General features: G+C 43.2%; 1 protein-coding gene across 2 annotated transcripts in view; it reads right to left on the bottom strand.

The window, feature by feature from the left end:
* Positions 1-4,993: 4,993 nt before the first annotated feature.
* THOC5 (THO complex subunit 5) overlaps positions 4,994-18,958 on the bottom strand; it is a 32,786-nt gene continuing 18,821 nt past the window's right edge. For both annotated transcript variants that reach the window (XM_070763048.1, XM_070763047.1), the window contains exons 12-20: positions 18,069-18,177; positions 16,787-16,888; positions 16,078-16,174; positions 15,469-15,583; positions 12,193-12,296; positions 9,802-9,889; positions 9,442-9,557; positions 6,703-6,893; positions 4,994-5,295 (exon numbers count right to left, since the gene is read on the bottom strand). In XM_070763048.1, the coding sequence (XP_070619149.1) occupies positions 5,232-5,295; positions 6,703-6,893; positions 9,442-9,557; positions 9,802-9,889; positions 12,193-12,296; positions 15,469-15,583; positions 16,078-16,174; positions 16,787-16,888; positions 18,069-18,177 (986 nt within the window). In that variant the 3' untranslated portion in view covers positions 4,994-5,231. The remainder of the gene's footprint in view (positions 5,296-6,702; positions 6,894-9,441; positions 9,558-9,801; positions 9,890-12,192; positions 12,297-15,468; positions 15,584-16,077; positions 16,175-16,786; positions 16,889-18,068; positions 18,178-18,958) is intronic.

Below are 18,958 nucleotides of genomic sequence, written 5' to 3'. Positions count from 1 at the left end.
ACGGTCTCTTCTCAATGCTAGGTTTGGGGGAGTGCATGTTTGCAAGACGTTCCGATCCGAGAGGAAGAAACCAACCCAGCTAAGCCACGATCGATCTGAGATACGAAAAAAAACCAAACCCAACACACACCCCACTCACTCCCCAAGTTGGTTCCAATATGTTATTGACAGCTTCCGTAGCCGAATGTGATTATAATGCAGAATGCCATTTAAGCACTTGAATTAATCAAGGGGGGAGGAGGGAGGGAGGGAGGGGGAAAGGGCAACATTGGTTTGTCTTTCTCAGATTTAAGTGCATTTATTTCCCAAAGGGGGGCGAAAGGGATAAATAATCCACGCAATAAATCTCGAAATGTCAGCAACATTTCGAGGAATTGAGACAACCCAGAAATTCTCCAAAAAACCCCAATGCTTTCAAGATGCCTTTCTTGGTGTGTTTTGGCTTGACGTGCGTTGCTTGGGGGCACGAATGAGGAAGGCAGGCCTTCGTCCAAGCCCTTGGTGGTCTCAGGAGGAATGGCCCTTGCAGGGGAGGTCCGTCAAAAAGCAGGGCCTTCCCCTCCGCTAGCTTTGCCCCGGAGTTGAGAGATAATTTGAGGCGGAGGGTTCGTTGAAATCCCCCCTACGCCCAAACTCTCCGCCTCTTTTTGCAGGAAGGCAGCGATCCCCGAAACCCTCGTTCAAATTGGCGGGTGGCCGGGGGGGACGACTGTTGTAGTTTTGTAGCGTCGACACCTCCGCCACGAGCGATCCTGCGCGCCGGGAGCATATTCACCGACACCCACTCGCGTGCAAAAAAAAATAAGTGCATTACACACCGTCAAATGTTCACCTCCTGTTGCTTCTGTGCAATAAACCGCCAATTAAAAAGAAAATAATATATGCTTACAATAAAATGGACTTCCCGTCTCTGGTTTTCGTCTTGGGGTGGGGAGTAGACAAGAGCGTTTAGACCAGGGGTCAACAAGCTTAAGCCCTCAAAGAGTCACAAAAATCTTAACCGGAAACTCCCTGAGTTCAATTCTGGAGCTGACTGGAAGTCCTGTTTCCCCACCATAGAGTCTCCTCCTAGCTTGGCGTCCATTTTCTTCCATTCTGGATTTGACAGGAAGTCCCATTCCCACACCATAGAGTCTCCTCCTAGCTTGGTGTCCTTTTTCTTCCATTCTGGAGCCGACAGGAAGTCCCATTCCCCCACCATAGAGTCTCCTCCTAGCTTGGTGTCCTTTTTCTTCCATTCTGCAGCTGACAGGAAGTCCCATTCCCCCACCATAGAGTCTCCTCCTAGCTTGGTGTCCTTTTTGTTCCATTCTGGAGCTGACAGGAAGTCCTGTTCCCCCACCATAGAGTCTCCTCCTAGCTTGGCATCCTTTTTCTTCCATTCTGGAGCTGACAGGAAGTCCTGTTCCCCCATCATAGAGTCTCCTCCTAGCTTGGCGTCCTTTTTCTCCCATTCTGGAGCTGACCAGAAGTCCTGTTCCCGGCCATAGAGTCTCCTCCTAGCATTCTGGAAGTTCAGAAAAATGGACTTCCGGTTTGCCCGTTGTGCTGATTTTCACCCTCCAGAGGCCTCAGGAAGGTTCCCTGAAGGCTCTGGAGTGTGGAAAATCGCCCAACGGACAAATCGGAAGTTCATGAAAATGGACTTCCGGTTTGCCCATTGGTGCACAGTAGGGTAAACCAGTCACCTCGAAGTAGTTTTGGCCGATTTGCTTCATTTTATCAACGGGTCCAAAGACGGGCTACAAAAATGGTGGAAGAAAATATTTGACTGAAAGAGGAGTAGATGCTTGGAACAAACTTCCAGCAGACGTGGTTGGTCAATCCACAGTCACTGAATTGAAACATGCCTGGGATAAACATAGATCCTAAGATAAAATATAGAAAATAATAATAATAATAATAATAATAATAATAATAATAATAATAATAATAAATTTGTATGCCGCCCCTCTCCAAAGACTCGGGGCGGCTCACAACAATAGTATAAGGGCAGACTAGATGGACCAGGAGGTCTTTTTCTGCCGTCAATCTTTTTCAATCCTCTCCTTTTTCTCAAGCTTCACTACCCCCTTCTTGTAGAAGCCGAAATAAAAGCCGGAGGAAAGCTAAAAATAGTCCCTTAATAGCAGCTGCAATGCAGCCCAGGCTCCTTCCTGTAGCCAGGGGTGACGCAGTGGTTAGAGTGCAGCACTGCAGGCTCCTTCAGCTAACTGCTAGCTGCAGTTCAGCAGTTCAAATCTCACCACCGGCTCCAGGTTGACTCAGCCTTCCGTCCTTCCAAGATGGAAGTATTAATGCCACTTTATAAGGCCTTGGTGAGGCCACACTTGGAATACGGCATTCAGTTTTGGTCGCCACGATGCAAAAAGGATGCTGAGACTCTAGAAAGAGTGCAGAGAAGAGCGACAAAGATGATGATGATGATTATTATTATTATTATTTATTAGATTTGTATGCCGCCCCTCTCCGTAGACTCAGGGTGGCTCACAATAAAACAATGTATAACAAATCTAATAATTTAAAATCACTAAAAAGCCCTTATTAAAAAGCAAAAAACATACACTTAGGGGACTGGAGGCTAAAACATATGAAGAATAGTTGCAGGAACTGGGCATGGCTAGTTTGATTAAAAGAAGGACCAAGGGAGACATGATAGCAGCCTTCCAATATCTCAGGGGTTGCCACAAAGTAGGAGTCAAGCTATTCTCCAAAGCACCTGCTGAGGGTAGAACAAGAAGCAATGGGTGGAAACTAAACAAGGAGAGAAGCAACTTAGAACTAAGGAGGAATTTCATGACAATTAACCCGTGGAACAGCTTGCCTCCAGAAGTTGTGAATGTTCCAACACTGGATGTTTTTAAGCAGATACTGGATAACCCTCTGTCTGAAGTAGTGTAGGGTTTCCTGCCTAAGCAGGGGGTTGGACTAGAAGACCTCCAAGGTCCCTTCCAACTCTGTTCTTGTTGTTGTTATTATTATTATCTTTCCAACCCTTGGCTCCATTACAGATGACCTATTGGCATCTGGTAGGAAGAGTCTACCAGCCTCTCTTAGACTAAGGCTGTATTTCTAAAAGAAACACAATTACATGCACAATATCTACAAGCCTTTTGGCGGTTTTCCCGTAGATGTTTCATTGCCATACTGGGTGATGTCATGACAATGGACCATCAATACAGGCAGACTTCGGACTTATAACCACAACCGAGCCCAAAAAATGTGTGTTATTAAGTGTTAGTTGGGGAAAAGTTCAGAAGCAACGGGAGAAAATATTATTTGACTGAAAGAGTAGATGCTTGGAACAAACTTCCAGCATAGGTGGTTGGTAAATCCACAGATACTGAATTTAAACACGTCTGGGATAAACATAGACCCATCCTAAGATAAAACACAGGAAATAGTATAAGGGCAGACTAGATGGACCAGGAGGGCTTTTTCTGCCGTCAATCCTCTATGTTTCTATGAGACATTTGTGGAGTGAATTTTTGCTTCACTTCACCGCCTTTCTCCAGACAGTCATTAAGTGAGTCACTGCAATTGATAAGAAAACTAAGATCATGGCATCCAGCCCTCTCAATTCCTGGTAAATGGAGGTAGTGACAGATCTTATTTACCTCAACATTAAGAAAACTAAGATTATGGCACCCGGCCATCCCAATTCCTGATAAATAGATGGGGAAGAAATGTGGGTAGTAACAGATTTTATTTACCTCAACATTAAGAAAACTAAGATCATGGCATCCAGCCCTCTCAATCCCTGGTAAATAGATGGGGAAGAAACGGAGGTAGCGACAGATTTTATTTACCTCAACATTAAGAAAACTAAGATCATGGCATCCGGCCCTCTCAATTCCATAACAAATAGATACAGAAGGAATGGTGATAGCGACAGATTTTATTTTCCTCAACATTACGAAAACTAAGATTATGTCCGGATCCTGAAGATGAAACTCAAATCCTTTGTTTACATGTTTCCAAATGTAAAATAATGCACTTGGGGAAAAGGAATCCTCAATCTGAGTATTGCATTGGCAGTTCTGTGTTAGCAAAAAAATGGGTGAGCAGTGTGGTCGGCAGTAGGAAAAGCAAGTAGGATGCTTGGCTGCATAGCTAGAGGTATCACAAGCAGGAAGAGGGAGATTATGATCCCCTTATATAGAGCGCTGGTGAGACCACATTTGGAATACTGTGTTCAGTTCTGGAGACCTCACCTACAAAAAGATATTGACAAAATTGAATGGGTCCAAAGACGGGCTACAAGAATGGTGGAAGGTCTTAAGCATCAAACGTATCAGGAAAGACTTAATGAACTCCATCTGTATAGTCTGGTGGACAGAAGGGAAAGGGGGGACATGATCGAAACATTTAAATATGTCAAAGGGTTAAATAAGGTCCAGGAGGGAAGTGTTTTTAATAGGAAAGTGAACACAAGAACAAGGGGACACAATCTGAAGTTAGTTGGGGGAAAGATCAAAAGCAACGTGAGAAAATATTATTTGACTGAAAGAGTAGTAGATCCTTGGAACAAACTTCCAGCAGACGTGGTTGGTCAATCCACAGTCACTGAATGCAACTTTTCTGCCATCAATCATCTATGTTTCTATGAATGAGGAAGGAAGGAAGGAAGGAAGGAAGGAAGGAAGGAAGGAAGGAAGGAAGGAAGGAAGGAAGGAAGGAAGGAAGGAAGAATCCACAGTGACTGAATTTAAACATGCCTGGGATAAACATAGATCCATTGTAAGATAAAATACAGGAAGTAGTATAAGGGCAGACTAGATGGACCAGGAGGTCTTTTTCTGCTGTCAGACTTCTATGTTTCTTTGGCCATCTAATGAGGACAGGGAGGCCTGGAGGAATGTTGGGTCGGACATGACTTTGCAACTAACCACAACAAAGGTTGAGGATGTATGGATGATGTTACCAAGTTGGGTGATGAAACGCCTGCGAGAAAACCGCGGTGCTTAGAGAGCGCCAAGAATCCCCGCCGTTCAACGCTTCAAAAACCCTCCTTTTATTGGTTCAAAATATTTAACAGGTAAGGACTCCAAAGGCGCCCTTTACTCGATTTTAATTCCTTCGGAACGATTTCCGCGAGAGGAGGAAGAATGGATGCGTGGCTGTCTTCTCCGGCGCGGCTTCAGCAGGACCAAAGCTGTCGGTCAAAAATGCATGGCGCTCCAGATCCGAAATAATTGGAAGTGTGGCTTGAGTGGGACTCACGGATGGGGTCAGCGATGGCTGAAAAAGCCTTGAGGGTAGTTGTACTTGAAGGGTTTCAACCGGCTGGGTCCCCTACGGAAGAAGGGAAGATTGTGCAAAGCAGATATGTTGACACTAGAACTAAATAACAAAGAAGACTCAGAATACAGTGGTACCTCTACCTACAAACGCCTCTACTGTACTTACAAATTTTTCTAGATGAGAACCGGGTGTTCAAGAACCAAGAACCATTTTCTACTTACAAACCTGAGCCTCCGAAACTGTAATCGGAAAAGGCGGGGAGAAGCCTCCGTGGGGCCTCTCTAGGAATCTCCTGGGAGGAAACAGGGCCAGAAATGGTGGGGAGAAGCCTCCGTGGGGCCTCTCTAGGAATCTCCTGGGAGGAAACAGGGGTGGACAGGACGGGGAGGACCCTCCCTGGGGCCTCTCTAGGAATCTCCTGGGAGGAAACAGGGCCAGAAATGGTGGGGAGAAGCCTCCGTGGGGCCTCTCTAGGAATCTCCTGGGAGGAAACAGGGCCAGAAATGGTGGGGAGAAGCCTCCGTGGGGCCTCTCTAGGAATCTCCTGGGAGGAAACAGGGCCTCCACCCTCCCTGTGATTTCCCCAATCACACACATTATTTGCTTTTACATTGATTCCTATGGGAAAAAAATGCTTCTTCTTACAAACGTTTCTACTTAAGAACCTGGTCACGGAACGAATTAAGTTCGTAAGTAGATGTGCCACTGTATTATAAAACTTGGAATTCATTTTAGGAATGGTTAGAAATAAGGAAAGAAAAATAAAATTATAATAGAATCATCCATTAGTTTATAAAAGTAAGAAAAACAATATTATTAAAATAATAATAATAATAACTAAAATAATATATACCCAAGTATATATTGAAATAGATGTTTTGAACTGATTGAAATATTGTAATATTGATTGAAATAAGGCAGAAATAAAAGCAGAATGTGGATTTAAAATTAATAGCCAGAACATTTTTTTTTTTATACTGACTGTAATAGCTGTAAGAAAATTCTTTTCTTTTAGTGATAATGTGTTTAATGGACTGAAATATACTGCTAAAAAAAAAGAAAGGGAACACTCAAAGAACCCATCTGTTCCATTTATATTTTTGAGCAGTAGATATTTTAATTTAAATATCCTTTTCCTATTTTTTCTTTTTTGTTTTGTAGATTTGTGTTTGCGTTAATATTTGTTTGTGTGTTATTATTTATGTATATTTTTTGTGTACTGTTCTTTTTTAATGTTTATATTTCAAAATAAAAATTATTTTTTAAAAAAGGAAGGAAGAAGGGAGATTTCAAAAGGGGGGACCCTAAGAATATTCATCCTATAGGGCCATCAGGCACCCATCCCACAGATTCCAGGAGTCAAAATTGGTAAAATGACCGATTTTCAGCAGCGTTATCCCATGTCGAATCACCTTAAATCCGTTCATCCATACCTCCCCTGGCCCGGAGCCGCCTTACCTGGTCAATCGCAGGCACATTTTCTCCTGGGGAAATTCCTTCGGCCCCTCCACGCTGTTGTCGTGTGTCTCGGTTTCTAGGTACACATCCAGGACAACACAAAGGCGTTGCAACTGGTTGGTGAGGAGTTGGTAGCCCGGCTTAGGGCCGGAAAGTTCTTTGTAACAGACGTTGACCTCGCTCTCCATGGCCTAAACATGCAAAGGAAATTGATTGATTGTCGTTTGGCGGGCCCCAGGGGAAGAGCCTTCTCTGTGGCGGCCCCGGCCCTCTGGAACCAACTCCCCCCGGAGATTAGAATTGCCCCCACCCTCCCTGTCTTTCGTAAACTACTCAAGACTCATTTATACCGCCAGGCATTGGGGAGTTGAGATATTCCTTTCCCCTAGGCCATTACAAGTTATGCATGGTATGTCTGTGTGTATGTTTGGTTTTATAATAAGGGTTTTTAGTTGTTTTATTATTGGATTGTCACATGCTGTTTTTATCATTGTTGTTAGCCGCCCCGAGTCTACTGAGAGGGGCGGCATACAAATCCAATAAATAATAATAATAATTATTATTATTATTATTATTATTAATTATTGATTGGTTGGGGTTGTATGCCGCCCCTCTCCGAGGACTCGGGGCGACTCACAACATGTCAAAACAACATAATAACACATCTAAAAGTCCAATTAATAGGGCTAAAAAAACCTTTAAAACTCTAATCTAATTTTAAAAAACATTCATCACCAACATCCGCTCCGAGTCTTCGGAGAGGGGCGGCAGACAAATCTAATAAATTATTATTATTATTATTCACTCAACCAAACATACTAAACATTCATTGATCCAATTATTATTATTTATTATTATTATTATTATTATTATTATTATTTATTATTCACTCAACCAAACATACTAAACATTCACTGATCCAATTATTTATTATTATTATTATTATTATTATTATTATTATTATTTATTATTCACTCAACCAAACATACTAAACATTCACTGATCCAATTATTATTATTTATTATTATTATTATTATTATTTATTATTCACTCAACCAAACTTACTAAACATTCATTGATCCAATTATTATTATTATTATTATTATTATTATTATTATTATTTATTCACTCAACCAAACATACTAAACATTCACTGATCCAATTATTATTTATTATTATTATTATTATTATAATTTTTTATTATTCACTCAACCAAGCATACTAAACATTCACTGATCCAATTATTATTATTATTATTGTTCACTCAACCAAACATACTAAACATTCATTGATCCTATTATTATTATTATTATTATTATTATTATTTATTGTTCACTCAACCAAACATACTAAACATTCACTGATCCAATTATTATTATTTATTATTATTATTTATTATATTTGTATGCCGCCCTTCTCCGAAGACTAAGGGCGGCTCACAGGATACAATATAAAACGGTGAATACCAAAACAAATCTAATTAATTAAAAAACTATGTAAGCTAAAAACCCAGTATATTAAAATCAATCAAACAATTCAATCGGATAAATCAATAAATAAACAAATCAATAACAGAGAGACTGAAAAAAAAAACCCTTCCAGATCAGAGAAGAGCAACAAAGATGATTAGGGGACTGGAGGCTAAAATATTAATAAGGGGTTTTTAGTTACTTAAATATTAGATTTGTCATTCATTCTTTTGTTATTGCTGTGAGCCACCCTGAGTCTATGGAGAGGGGCAACATACAAATCTAATAAATAGAATAGAATAGAAAAGAATTTTATTGGCCAAGTGTGATTGGACACACAAGGAATTTGTCTTGGTGCAGATGCTCTCAGCGTACATAAAATAAAATATACATTTGTCAAGAATCATGTGGTACGACACTTAATGATTGTCATAGGGGTCAAATAAGCAATGAAGAAGTAATATTAATAAAAATCTTAGGATACAAGCAGCAAGTGACAGTCATACAGTCAACATGGGAGGAAATGGGTGATAGGAGTGATGAGAAAAACTAGTAGAATAGAAGTGCAGATTTAGTAGAAAGTCTGACAGTGTTGAGGGAATTATTTGTTTAGTAGAGTGATGGCGTTTGGGGAATAAATAAATAAATAAATATGAAGAACGGTTGCAGGAACTGGGCATTGCTAGTTTGATGAAAAGAAGGACCAGGGGATATATGATAGCAGCCTTCCAATATCTCAAGGGTTGCCACAAAGAAGGAGTCAACCTATTCTCCAAAGCACCTGAGGGTAGAACAAGAAGCAATGGGTGGAAACTAAACAAGGAGAGAAGCAACTTAGAACTATGGAGAAATTTCCTGACAGTTGGAACAATTAACCAGTGGAACAGCTTGCCACCAGAAGTTGTGAATGCCCCAACACTGGAGGTTTTTAAGATTATGTTGGATAACCATCTGTCTAGAGTGGTGTAGGGCAGTGTTTCCCAACCTTGGTCAATTTAAAGATATCTGGACTTCAACTTCCAGAATTCCCCAGCCAGCATTTGCTGGCTGGGGAATTCTGGGAGTTGAAGTCCAAGTATCTTCAAGTTGCCAAGGTTGGGAAACACTGGTGTAGGGTTTCCTGCCTAAGCAGGGGGTTGGACTAGAAGACCTCCAAGGTCCCTTCCAACTCTGTTGTTTTTGTTATTGTCTGTGTTTCTCAACCTAGGAAACATTTGTGTGGACTTCAATCCCCAGAATCCCCCAGCCCCGTTCCCTCTCTAGGACCTACCCGGATGTTCTCGTCGTTGGTGTTCGTTTTTTCCCCTTTCCAGTTTAAGCACAGGCTGAAGACGGGCGGGATGGAGGAATACCCAGGGTTCAACACCACTGCGACCTGGAGCTTGGCTGCGGCCGGGATAGAAGCGAGACGTCTGTTCACCAAGGATACCTCTCTTTTGACACACAATCACACTTCCCGCCACTGCCTCCCACTCCCCTCTTAGCAAACCTGCTTTGTGGTGTGTCTTTCCTTTGCTGCACTGAGGATATTCTGCTATCTTCCCCCAGTTATAACCACTAGGCATCTTCTCAACTTCCCGGTATGGGGTGGGGGGAGAGGAACCCACCGGAGACACGACACAAAACTCACCGGTGCCTCTTTCGATCAGGGCCAAGTAATAGAGGTGAGTGTCTTCAGCCAAACCACACTCAACCACGTCTTTAGTGTAGGGCAGCTCCTGGAGGGAGGGAGGGCAGAAAGGCTTAGGGACTCACCAAAGGGAGGGTGCGACCTTGTTTTCCCCGAAAATAAGACCCATATAAGTCCCTAGGTATGCCCATGTTACACCAACACTCCGCAGTCTGCATTGGTTGCCGATCAATTTCCGGTCACAATTCAAAGTGTTGGTTATGACCTATAAAGCCCTTCATGGCACCGGACCAGAATATCTCCGGGACCGGCTTCTGCCGCACGAATCCCAGCAACTGGTCAGGTCCCACAGAGTTGGCCTTCTCCAGGTCGCGTCGACTAAACAATGTCGGTGTGCGGGACCCAGGAGAAGAGCCTTCTCTGTGGCGGCCCCGACCCTCTGGAACCAGCTCCCCCCGGAGATTAGAACTGCCCCCACCCTCCTTGCCTTTCGTAAAGTTCTTAAGACCCATCTCTGCCGTCAGGCACGGGGGAACTGAGACATCTCCCCTGGGCCTATATACTTTATGCACTGTATGTTGTGTGTATGTTTTCTTTTAATAAGGGTTTTTTAGTGACTTTTAATTATTAGATTTGTTATATACTGTGTTATTACTGTTGTGAGCCACCCCGAGTCTACGGAGAGGGGCGGCATACAAATCTAATAAATTGAATTGAATTGAATATATAATATATATAATTGTAATTTATAATATATAATTATAATAAAATTAACTCAGTTCTACCCAATAATATACAGTATTGGATAGAAATGAGTTAATTATATTAATCCGGCCCTCTAAAACCATCCCAATTTCTCATGCGGCCCTATGGCAAAATTAATTGCCCACCCCTGGTCAAAAGGATGACCCAGATCAGTTTGTCAAGTATTTAATGTATATGTGCAATAAGGCAGGTCACACGGCCCTTGAAAAGCAGATCTTTATTATTATTATTATCACCATCATTATTACTATTACTATTATCGCTACTGTCAGCCAGCTCACACGCTTGGCCAGAATGACAGGCCCACATCCTGCATGTGAGTCTACGGAGAGGGGCGGCATACAAATCTAAATAATAATAATAATAATAATAATAATAATAATAATAATAATAATAATAAATGATATTCCCCCCATCCCAGGATTCTCGTCATATAAGCCCTACCCCCAAAATAAGGCCAATTGTCAACCGGATGGATGCATTTAGTATCATATTTACCCAAAAATAAGACCCAAGTGGAAAATAAGCTCTAGCACGATTTTTTTCAGGATGATCGTAATATAAGTCCTACCCCCCAAAATAAGGCCCACATAACATTGTTAGCTGGATAGAAACATTTAACACTGTATTTCGTTGCAGGAATCTACTGTGTATATACACACAATGACAATAAAGTTTGCTGCTCGAAAATATCAAGGGAGCACTCAAAGAACACCTCCTACATCTGAATGAAACATTCTCATTGAATACTTTGTTCTGTACCAAGTTGAATGTGCACAACAGCAGGTGAAATTGATGGTCCATCAGTGTTGCATCCTAAGTGGACAGTTTGATTTCACAGAAATTTGATTTACTTGTAGTTATACAGTGATCCCCTGAGTTTCGCGCTCTCGATCATTGCTAATTGCTATATCGCGATTTTTCCACCCGGAAGTAAAAACACCATCTGCGCATGCGCGCCCCTTTTTTCTATGGCCACGCATGCGTAGATGGTGGAGTTTGCGTTCCCCGGGCAGATCAGCTGCTGGGCGGCTTCCCTGGGTCTTCCCCCTCTTGCTGGCGGGAGGGCGAGCGGCGGGCATCAGCGAGGAGCCGGGGTTTCCCCTTTGCGTGGGCGGCCAGTAAGACCCCAGCGCCGCTTCCCAGCTGAGTCCCGAAGCCAAACGCGGAAGTTCGCCTTTGCCTTCTGGCTTCAGGACTCAGCTGGGAAGCGGCGCGAGCGAACGGCGTGGGCGGGCGAAGGGCGGGCGAGCGGCGGGCGCGCGGGCAGGCAGGCGGCGGACAAGCGGCGGGCGGACAAGACAAGCGGTGGGCGCGGCAGCAGCGAGGAGTTTGCGTGGGCGGCGGGGAAACCCCAATCTTCGGCTCCTCGCTGCTGCGGCGGAAGTAAAAACACCATCTGCGCATGCGCAGATGGTGTTTTTACTTCCGCACCGCTACTTCGCGAAAAACCAATCATCGCGAGGGGTCCTGGAACGGAACCCTCGCGATAATCGGGGGACCACTGTATTGTGTTGTTTTAAGTGTCCCCTTTATTTTTTTTTTGAGCAGTGTATTTTATTATTTATCTGTAACTTGTCTATTTTCCTACTTAAGGAAAGGCTTCTTCTAAGGGCAGCTGCTTACCAAGTAATCTTCGTAAGCGAGGGATATCCACTTCACCAAATGCGAGACAATCTTGGCGGGGAAAAGGTGCTGAGACTCAGGGGAGACGGGCAGGATGCCGTGTTCTGGAGGCGGCAAAAAAGGAGGTTAACGGTTTAGATTAGATTAGATTAGATTTATTGGATTTATATGCCGCCCCTCTCCGCAAACTCGGGGCGGCTCACAACAATAATAAAAAACAGAACATAATAACAAATCCAATGCCCACCAATCTAATTACAATTTAAAATTAGTAATTCCATAAAACAATCCCAATACAGTGATCCCCCGGTTATTGCGTCCCCGACCATTGCGAACAGGCTAATTTGCGATTTTTCAACCTGGAAGTCAAAACACCATCTGCGCATGCGTGCCCTTTTTTCTATGGGCACGCATGCGTAGATGGCGCCGGGCAGATCAGCTGCTGGGCGGCTTCCCTGGGTCTTCCCCCTCTTGCTGGCGGGAGGGCGAGCGGCGGGCATCAGCAAGGAGTTTCCCCACCGCCCACGCAAATTCCTCGCTGCCGCCCGCCCTTCGCCCGCCCACGCCGTTCATTCTCGCTGCTTCCCAGCTGAGTCCTGAAGCGAATTCGCTTCAGGACTCAGCTGGAAAGCGGCGAGAGCGAGCGCCAGCAAACGGCTTGTCCGCCGCCTGCCTGCCCGCTAGCGAGGAGCCGAAGATTGGGGGCAGCGCGGCTGTTTTAAAATGTCGCCGCCGGCATGGGGGGCTTGCCAGCACCCCCCGGAACCCCAACCCGGGTTTGGGGGGCTGCTAGGAAGCCCCCCATGCTGGCGGCGACGTTTTAAAACAGCTGCGCCGCCCCCAATCTTCGGCTCCTTGCTAGCGCTGTGGAAGTAAAAACACCATCTGCGCATGCGCAGATGGTGTTTTTACTTCCGCAGCGCCACTTCGCGAAAACCCGCTCGTTGCGGGGGGTCCTGGAACGGAACCCCCGCAATGATCGGGGGATCACTGTATATATTAAAAAAAACAAAAAACAAAAAACAGGCACACAGTCAATCAATCAAACGGCAAAACAACATGGGCAAGGGGGAGGTGTTTTAGTTCTCCCATGCCTGACGGCAAAGGTGGGTCTTAAGGAGTTTACGAAAGGCAGGGAGGGTGGGGGCAATCCTAATCTCAGGGGGGAGCTGATTCCAGAGGGTTGGGGCCCCCACAGAGAAGGCTCTTCCCCTGGGTCCCGCCAGACGACATCGTTTAGTCGACGGGACCCGAAGAAGGCCGACTGTGTGGGACCTAACCGGTTGCTGGGATTCGTGCGGCAGGAGGCGGTCCCAAAGATATTCTGGTCCGGTGCCATGAACCAACACTTTGAATTGTGACCGGAAACTGATCGGCAACCAATGCAGACTGCGGAGTGTTGGAGTAATATGGGCATACTTAGAGAAGCCCATAATTGCTCTCGCAGCTGCATTCTGCATGATCTGAAGTTTGCGAACACTCTTCAAAGGTAGCCCCATGTAGAGAGCATTACAGTAGTCGAGCCTCGAGGTGATGAGGGCATGAGTGACTGTGAGTAGTGACTCCCGGTCCAAATAGGGCCGCAACTGACGCACTAGGTGAACCTGGGCAAACGCCCCCCTCGCCACAGCTGAAAGATGTTTCTCTAATGTGAGCTGTGGATCGAGGAGGACGCCCAAGTTGCGGACCCTCTCCGAGGGGGTCAATAATTTAGAAGAATTGCAAGACAATTCTTGCAAAAGGCCCCCAAATAATACCAATGCAATGATTAAATTTTTGCAGGTGATACGATGGTGGCGATGGGGCTCATTACCGAATTTTTCGGAGTATAAGACGCACCTTAATGTTTGGGGAGGAAAATAGGTAAAAGAATCTGCCTACCACGTATTCATCTGGCTAGCGCCCTTAGTTTGGTCAGTTTCAGCACATTATTATATCCCCTGGTTAGGGCTGGAAAAAAACATTCTTTGGAGTGAGTAGCAATGAAAAAGAAAGCCTGCAATAACTTAGGGCTGGGAAAAAAACCTTCTTTGGAGAGAGTAGCAATTGAAAAAAAGCCTGCAATAACTTAGGGCTGGAAAAAAAACTTCTTTGGAGAGAGTAGCAATTGAAAAAAAAAGCCTGTAATAACTTAGGGCTGGAAAAAACCTTCTTTGGAGAGAGTAGCTATGAAAAAGCCTGCAAACTGGGCAAATGTGCGTCTTGTAGTTTGGTCAGTTTCAGCACATTATTATATCCCCTGGTTAGGGCTGGAAAAAAAACCTTCTTTGGAGTGAGTAGCAATGAAAAAAAAAGCCTGCAATAACTTAGGGCTGGGAAAAAAACCTTCTTTGGAGTGAGTAGCAATTGAAAAAAAGCCTGCAATAACTTAGGGCAGGAAAAAAAAGTTCTTTGAAGTGAGTAGCAATTGGGAAAAAAAAGCCTGCAATAATTTAGGGCTGGAAAAAACCTTCTTTGGAGTGAGTAGCAATGGGGAAAAAAGCCTGCGATAACTTAGGGCTGGAAAAAAACCTTCTTTGGAGTGAGTAGCAATGAAAAAAAAAGCCTGCAAGAACTTAGGGCTGGAAAAAACCTTCTTTGGAGTGAGTAGCAATGGAAAAAAAAGCTGCGATAATTTAGGGCTGGAAAAAAACCTTCTTTGGAGTGAGTAGCAATTGAAAAAAAAGCCCTGCAATAACTTAGGGCTGGAAAAAACCTTCTATGGCATGAGTAGCAATTGAAAAAAAAGCCTGTGATAATTTAGGGCTGGAAAAAAACCTTCTTTGGAGTGAGTAGAAATGGAAAAAAAGCCTGCAGTAACTTAGGGCTGGAAAAAACTTCTTTGGAGAGAGTAGCAATGGAAAAAAAGCCTGCAGTAATTTAGGGCTGGAAAAAACCTTCTTTGGAGAGAGTAGCAATGAAATAAAAAGCCTGCAGTAACGCAGGGCTGGAAAAAAACTTCTTTGGAGTGAGTAGCAATTGAAAAAAAAAAGCCTGTGATAACTTAGGGCTGGAAAAAACCTTCTTTGGAGAGAGTAGCAATGAAATAAAAAGCCTGCAGTAACGCAGGGCTGGAAAAAACCTTCTTTGGAGTGAGTAGCAATTGAAAAAAAAAGCCTGTGATAACTTAGGGCTGGAAAAAACCTTCTTTGGAGAGAGTAGCAATGAAATAAAAAGCCTGCAAACTGGGAAAATGTGCATCTTGTACTGAGAAAAATATGGCATATGCTCAGAAGTGGAAAAAGTTTGGCGGTGTCCAACTCTGCTAAAAGAATGGAAAGGTCGCAACAAACTCACCAAGAGAAGCAAATTGCTTGTGTAGGGCCAGGCGCGACTCCAACCTCGTTTTGAGCAATTTCATGGTCCTCTCCATGTGGCTAGCGCTCAGCGAGTTATCGGCGACCACAGGATTCTGTCAACGAGACAAAACACCCTTACAGGAGGTCCTCTTTTAGCGACGGCCTTGTTTGGTCAGTAAAGCGAAGGGAAGCTGAATTCGGAAGCCTAGTTTTGTCCCCTTTTTACGACTTTCCCTGCCCCTGCAGTTAAATGAATCATTGCCGTGGTTAACCTGCAACCATCATAAAGATGAACCACTATTCTATACTATACTATATTCTATTCTGTTCCATATTCTATTCTATATTTTATTCTATTCTATATTCTATGCTATATTTTTTCTATATTCTATTCTATTTTCTATATTCTATTCTATATTTTATTCTATTCTATATTCTACTCCATTCTATTTTCTATATTCTATTCTATTCTATTTTCTATTCTATAATGCACACACGCATATCCCTGCCCTTTCGTTGACACATCAATTGAGCTTCTTGCGGGGGATTTAAAAGGAGTCACTGAAGTTTGGAAAAGAGTTTTTGGGAGGCTTCCATGCCCACCTACCTGGGGTTGGTCCTTGGGGAAGTGCAACCCCCCCAATTTCTGCACCCACACGTAAGGGTGGCCAAGTTCAGGCACATAGTCATTCAGGGTCAGGATGCTAGAAAGGGGGGGGGGGAGAGAAGGGATGAGGACAATCAACAGAGGGGATAAAAAAATTAATGTTTTTTTTAAAAAAGCAAATAAATAAAAATTGGATTTTTTTTTTACATTTAAATCGTGATTTTTTTTAAAATTTATGCAAAGCAACACATCAAATAAAAAAATTCAAAAATTAATATTATGTAAAAGAAGTGTAATTCTCTGATCAAACATCCAAAAAAAAAAGTGGGGAAACTTTCATTCCCCAAATGTTGTATATATATGTTTTTATGTATGTTTTTTCTTTTGTCTTGTATGTCACATTTGTAAAATAAAAATTAAAAAATTAAAAAAAAAATTGGGTATTTTTTACATTTTTAAATTGGATTTTCTTACATTTAAATGGTATTTTTTACACTTAAATGGTATTTTTTTAACATTTAAATGGTATTTTTTTACATTTAAATCAGAATTTTTGCATTTAAATTGGAATTTTTTTGCATTTAAATGGTATTTTTTTTCCATTTAAATGGTATTTTTTGTTTAAATTATTTTTTTAAAAACATTTAAATCGGTCTTTTTTTTTTTTAATAAAATGCTTTTGGAGTTAAAAAAAAAAATACTGGCTTACCCCACTTTGTCGAACTGGAACTGGTTGGCGGGGTTTGGGGTCCTCTTTCCGTGGTCCCCAGGATAGAGGCAGCTCAGGAGAGAATCGGGGCAAAGCAGGTCCCTAGGAAAGAATCCAGGCGGGGGAAGAAAAGGGGGTAGGTCCGTATCAGCGGCTCCTCAGTCCCAATTTTGCTCCATCACCTGCCATTCATTCATTCATTCATTCATTCATTCATTCGTTCATGCATTTATTGGATTTGTATACCGCCCCTCTCCGAGGACTCGCGGCGACTCACAACACATCAAAAGAATGTACAATATACATATCTAAAAAATCCAATTAATACAGTTAAAAAAAACCTTTAAAAACCTCTAATAACATTTAGAATCATTCATTCCCATTCACACAGCAAGACATGCTACACTCGTCGGGCAGGGGGCTAGGGTCTAATGGCCCCCAAGCCTGGTGGCACAGATATGTCTTTAAACTTTTACAGAAGGCAAGGAGGATGGGGGCAGTGCGAATCTCCGGGGGGAGCTGATTCCAGAGGGCCGGGGGCCCCACAGAGAAGGCCCTGCCAAGCAACATTGTCTGGTTGACGGGACCTGGAGAAGGCCGACTCTGTGAGACCTGATCGGCCGCTGGGTCCAGCATGTAAGGCTATCTGTATACTGCACGAGACAAAAAGAGGACAGTGAAAATATTTACTGACCCCTCACATCTTGGACACAAATTATTTCAACTCCTACCCTCAAAAAGTCGCTACAGAGCACCACACACCAAGACAACTAGACACAAGAGCCCCATCACTCTGCTAAACAAATAATTCCCTCCACACTCTCAAACATTTTACTAAGTCTGCACTTCTGTTTCTACTAATTTTTTTCCTCATCATTCCTATTGTCCTTTCGATTTTTATGCCGCCCTTCTCCTTAGACTCAGGGCGGCTTACAACATGTTAGCAATAGAACATTTTATTATTTATTATTTATTATTCATTCATTCATTCATTCATTCGATTTTTATGCCGCCCTTCTCCTTAGACTCAGGGCGGCTTACAACATGTTAGCAATAGCCCTTTTTAACAGAGCCAGCCTATTGCCCCCACAATCCGGGTCCTCACCTCCTCACCTCCTTTTCCCTTTCCTTCCAATCCTATTCCATTCTCCATTCTTCCTATTCCCGTTTCCCAACTTCTGGTGGGCCCAGTAGGCTCATGTTTCGCCCTCCCCAAGCTCCAAAGGCTTCCCTATATCTCCCCCACTTCTTGTATTCCATGCAATCCCCAGCCACAACTCACCCAGCGCTGATGGGAATACTCATCTCCGTGGCTGCTATCATCTTGGCCTTAACGGTCAGGACGTTGAGGTTCATCAAGTAGTAAAAGGTCAGGAGCAGCAAGCTGCCATCTGGAAGGACAAAGGCGGGGTCATTCCTCCAAGGAGGGAAAGGGTCTTGGTCTGGGTTTGTATGCGCGCGCGCAGAGTTCTCCAGAGTGGAGTCCCAGCAACCACATCCTCATTGCTAAAGGAAGGGACTCCAGGAAGGAAAACGTCACTCCTTTAAGTGTAAAATAATGCACTTGGGGAAAAGGAATCCTCAATCTGAGTATTGTATTGGCAGTTCTGTGTTAGCAAAAACTTCAGAAGAGAAGGATTGAGGGGTAGTGATTTCTGACAGTCTCAAAATGGGTGAACAGTGCAGTCAGGTGGTAGGGAAAGCAAGCAGGATGCTTGGCTGCATAACTAGAGGTATAACAAGCAGGAAGAGGGAGATTATGATCCCGCTATATAGAGTGCTGGTGAGACCCCATTTGGAATAATACTGTGTTCAGTTCTGGAGACCTCACCTACAAAAAGATATTGACAAAATTGAACGGGTCCAAAGACGGGCTACTAGAATGGTGGAAGGTCTTAAGCATAAAACGTACCAGGAAAGACTTAGTGAACTCAATCTGTCAGACTTCTATGTTTCTATGTTTCCTTTGAGTTGGCTGAGGAATTGAGAATTGGAAGTCCAGAAGTCTTAAGGTTGGGGAAAAGAAATCCTCAATCCGAGTATTGTATTGGCAGTTCTGTGTTAGCAAAAGCTTCAGAATAATAATAATAATAATGATAATGATAATAATAATAATAATAATAATATTAAAGAAACAGATGAAACAATCGATCACACACTCAGCTGCTGCAA

Source organism: Erythrolamprus reginae, chromosome 10 (genome assembly GCF_031021105.1).
Source record: "Erythrolamprus reginae isolate rEryReg1 chromosome 10, rEryReg1.hap1, whole genome shotgun sequence".
Classification (NCBI taxonomy): domain Eukaryota; kingdom Metazoa; phylum Chordata; class Lepidosauria; order Squamata; family Dipsadidae; genus Erythrolamprus; species Erythrolamprus reginae.
This window is presented reverse-complemented; position numbering and strand designations above follow the sequence as displayed.